This window comes from Myotis lucifugus, unplaced genomic scaffold (genome assembly GCF_000147115.1).
Source record: "Myotis lucifugus unplaced genomic scaffold, Myoluc2.0 scaffold_969, whole genome shotgun sequence".
In the NCBI taxonomy this organism is placed as follows: domain Eukaryota; kingdom Metazoa; phylum Chordata; class Mammalia; order Chiroptera; family Vespertilionidae; genus Myotis; species Myotis lucifugus.
This window is the reverse complement of record NW_005872017.1, coordinates 22,885-26,833: the sequence shown is the minus strand read 5'-3', so window position 1 is coordinate 26,833 and position 3,949 is coordinate 22,885. Positions and strand designations below refer to the sequence as shown.

At 41.7% G+C, this 3,949-nt stretch overlaps 1 protein-coding gene across 1 annotated transcript in view; it reads left to right on the top strand.

Moving 5' to 3' along the window:
- Positions 1-3,949, top strand: part of LOC106695238 (zinc finger protein 211-like) — an 11,662-nt gene that overhangs the window by 4,123 nt on the left and 3,590 nt on the right. Inside the window, exon 2 of the mRNA XM_023747774.1 lies at positions 2,595-3,524. Within this exon, the coding sequence (XP_023603542.1) occupies positions 2,595-3,524 (930 nt within the window). The remainder of the gene's footprint in view (positions 1-2,594; positions 3,525-3,949) is intronic.

Sequence of the window (3,949 nt, the reverse complement as noted above, 5' to 3'; positions counted from 1 at the left end):
GTTTCTATTTAGTGTTCTTTCATTTCATCTTGAAGAACTCTTTGACAGTTCTAATAAGTCAGGTTGAGTGGCGATGAACTTCCTTAGGTTTTGTTTGTCTGAAAAGCTATTCTTTCTAAAGAATAGGTTTTCTGGATAAAGTATTAATGGTTTTCATAGAATATTTTTTGAAAATACATTTTCATTGATTTTTAGAGAGAGCGGAAGGGGGAGAGATATAGCGATAGAAACACCAAAGAGAGAGAAACATAATTGATTGGCTTTCTCCTCCATGCCCCCTTGGGATGGAGCCGGCAGCTCTAGCATGGACCCTGACCGGGAATCGAACCATGATTTCTTGATTCCTGAGTCGAAACTCAACCAATGAGCAACACCAGCCGGGCTCATGAAGTATTTTGGATATATCATTATATTTCCTCTTAGACTGCAAGATGTCTTTGGAGAAATCTACTAATTCCCTTATTTGGGCGTTTCCCTCTGTGCAATGAGTTTCTCTTCTTTGTGCTTTCACGATTCTGTTTGCCTTTGTTTTTCTGATACTTTCATTATGCTGTGTCTTGGTGAAGTTCAGTTTGCATTGAATCTATACAGGGACCTGTGAGAGCGCATGCACTTGATTATCACATCTCCTTTACAGATTTGTGAAGTCCATCGTCAAGTTATTTTATTTATTTATTTACTTACTTATTTATAAGTCCACAGTGGCTTTGGAAGCAGTTTTTTCCTATGACAGTTGAGAGTGGAAAATACTACTGGGGACATACTGATTTTTTTTTTTTCTCTTTCAGAGTAGGTTGTGGCCAAAGACTTCTTATATAATTCATGCCAACAAGCTCTAGAGCAGCGGTTCTCAACCTGCTGGTCGCGACCCCTTGGGGTCGAACGACCCTTTCACAGGGGTCGCCGAAGACCATCGGAAAACCACATATATAATTACATATTGTTTTTGTGATTCATCACTGTGCTTTAATTATGTTCCATTTGTAACAATGAAATTGGGGGTCACCACAACATGAGGAACTGTATTAAAGGGTCTCGGCATTAGGAAGGTTGAGAACCACTGCTCTAGAGAGTCCTTTAATGTGCAAATTTTGAGGAGTTCACAGATGTTATATGGGCTTTTGTGGTTTTTCAAAACAAAATTTTCCAGTGTTTTTAACAGAACAGGCCACTAGTGTCAATGAGGTAACTCTGACTCTTGTGTTAATATATTTGACCTATCTTCAGATATATTTGATCACCCATCTTCCCAATCATCCTTTCTATGCAGTTCTCCCCTTTTTGCTCTTCTGCATTGCCGTTTGTCATTATTGAGCTCTTATTCCATTTGCAGTGGGTATTTTCTTCGTTTGTGGATAGGGGCCTACTTGTTCTGGTAGGGAGATAAATTCTTCTATTTCTATTTTGCCATATTGCTGGTGTCATAGTTTTTTTTTCTTTTGTCCTTTTTTTTTTTTTTTACAGTGTTTTCTTTCGTGTTCTCGCTGGCCATCCATCTTTTCAGGTTTTCCTTTAGGATTTCTATCATCTGTATCCCATGTAATTGCTGAACTGGGATTTAAGGGGAGGTATTATTTGTGCATCGCAGGACAAACATGATTCCATCCATTGCAAAGTGGACCCAGAGACAGTCTTGCCTTGGTGAAGGGCTATTGGATAGGGTTTGACACCAAAGCTTTGTTAAGGTCATAATTAGGAACCCATTTTGTTCAACATTGGTTTGTTACTGTTGCCAGTTCTTTACCCTATTCTACTTGTTCTTTTTTTAAAAATATATATATATTTATTGATTTTTTTACAGAGAGGAAGGGAGAGGGATAGAGAGTTAGAAACATCGATGAGAGAGAAACATCGATCAGCTGCCTCCTGCACACCCCCCACTGGGGATGTGCCCGCAACCAAGGTACATGCCCTTGATGGGAATCGAACCCGGGACCCTTCAGTCCACAGGCCGACGCTCTATCCACTGAGCCAAACCGGTCAGGGCTGGATTTCTATTTGGCAAACTTTCCATGCACAGGACCATTCCCAACCAACTGAGCCACACCAGCTAAGGCACAACTACTCAGCTCTAATAGTTACTATTTCTACTTGGATTCCCAGCTCATGAATAATCTTTACCTCTCTAAAGTTTGCATCTGAACTGCTTGCTTCTCTTTACTGCACTCCAACTTTGGTTCATGTCTTGAGAGCCCTGGCATGTGCACATTATATTAACTTTACGTGTCATTTGCTGAAATACAATGGATTTTTATGTGTTTGAGCACATTCAAATTAGTCCACACAGACTTGTGTCACTGGTATGAAAGGTCCTACAGGAAGCTGTTTGTAAAGGGATAACTAGTGGACCCTGTATCTCTTGTTTGTGTCCCATCCTATCCTCAGGTCCCTCCCTTCATAGTATCTCCACTATTGACTGACTTTAGGGGTCAGGTAATGTGTAACAATCATTTTGTCAGAGTCTAACTCACTGGTCTCGAAAATCATCCCATAGAATCATGCCTGGCTGTGACAGATGGCCAGTGTGATGAGGATATTTCTTCCTGCTAAGATCACCATGTACTTCACCTGCATTTTCTTTTTTTGTTTTTTAGGTTGCTGTTGTAGAGCAGGGAATGTGGAGGCACAGCTTGAAGAGAACATTGCTGTAAGAGTGTCACAGGCAAAGAATCCCAAGTTAGCTTTGTCTTCCCAGAAGAGCCACCCCTGTGAGAGTTGTGGACTAGTCTTGAGAAACATTTTCCACTTGACTGAGCAGCAGGAATTACAACACAGGCAGATACTGTTGAGGTGTGGGGCATGTACAAAGCAATTTCATTTCCATGCACAGTTTCACCAGCACCAGGAGCAGCACTGCAGAGAGAAGCCTTTGAAAAGAAGTATGAACAGCATCTCAGGGGCAAAGGGCTGCCATTTCAATGTGTCTCAGAAGCTTTTTACCTGTGGAGAGGTGGGGCAGGACATCTGTACTGAGTCAGGACATCCCCAGCAAGAGGCTACTCAGACCAGAGACAGGCGAAATGACATCTCGATGTGTGCGGTGACATTTCCAAAGAGAAAAACTTATTGCTCCAGAAAAGAATGTAAGAAAGCCAATGGCTGTAACCACACGTTTCTTCAGGACAAGGGTGTCCACACTGGAAAAGACTGTTTCTCGTGCAGTGAATGTGGGAAATCCTTTACCAGTAGCACTGGCTTTCATTGTCATCAGAAAATTCACACTGGAGATAGACCTTATCAGTGCAGTGAGTGTGGGAAAACTTTTACCACCAGCAATGGTTTCCGTTATCATCAGAGAGTTCACACAGGAGAAAGGCCTTATCAGTGCAGTGAATGTGGGAAATCTTTTATTGCTAGCACTCACCTTCATCGTCATCAGAGAGTTCACACTGGAGAAAGGCCTTATGATTGCAGCGAGTGTCGGAAATCATTTACTTGGAAAGTTAACCTTTGTCGTCATCAGAGAGTTCACACTGGTGAAAGACCTTATGTGTGCAATGAATGTGGGAAATCTTTTACCGATAGCAATGGCCTGCATTGTCATCAGAGATTTCACACAGGAGAAAAGCCTTATGAGTGCAGTAAATGTGGGAAATCTTTTATCACTAGCTCTCGCTTTCATCAACATCAGAAAGTTCACACTGGTGAAAGGCCTCATGAGTGCAGTGAATGTGGGAAGTTTTTTGCCAGTAGCACTGGCTTACATTATCATCAGAGTGTTCACACTGGAGAAAGGCCTTATGAGTGCAGTGAATGTGGGAAATCATTTACTTGGAAAGTTACCCTTCATCGTCATCAGAGAGTTCACACTGGTGAAAAACCTTATGTTTGCAATGAATGTGGGAAATCTTATACCTCTCACAGTGGCCTCCGTTGCCATCAGAGAGTTCACACTGGAGAAAAACCTTATGAGTGTCGTGAATGTGGAAAATCATTTACTTGGAAAGTT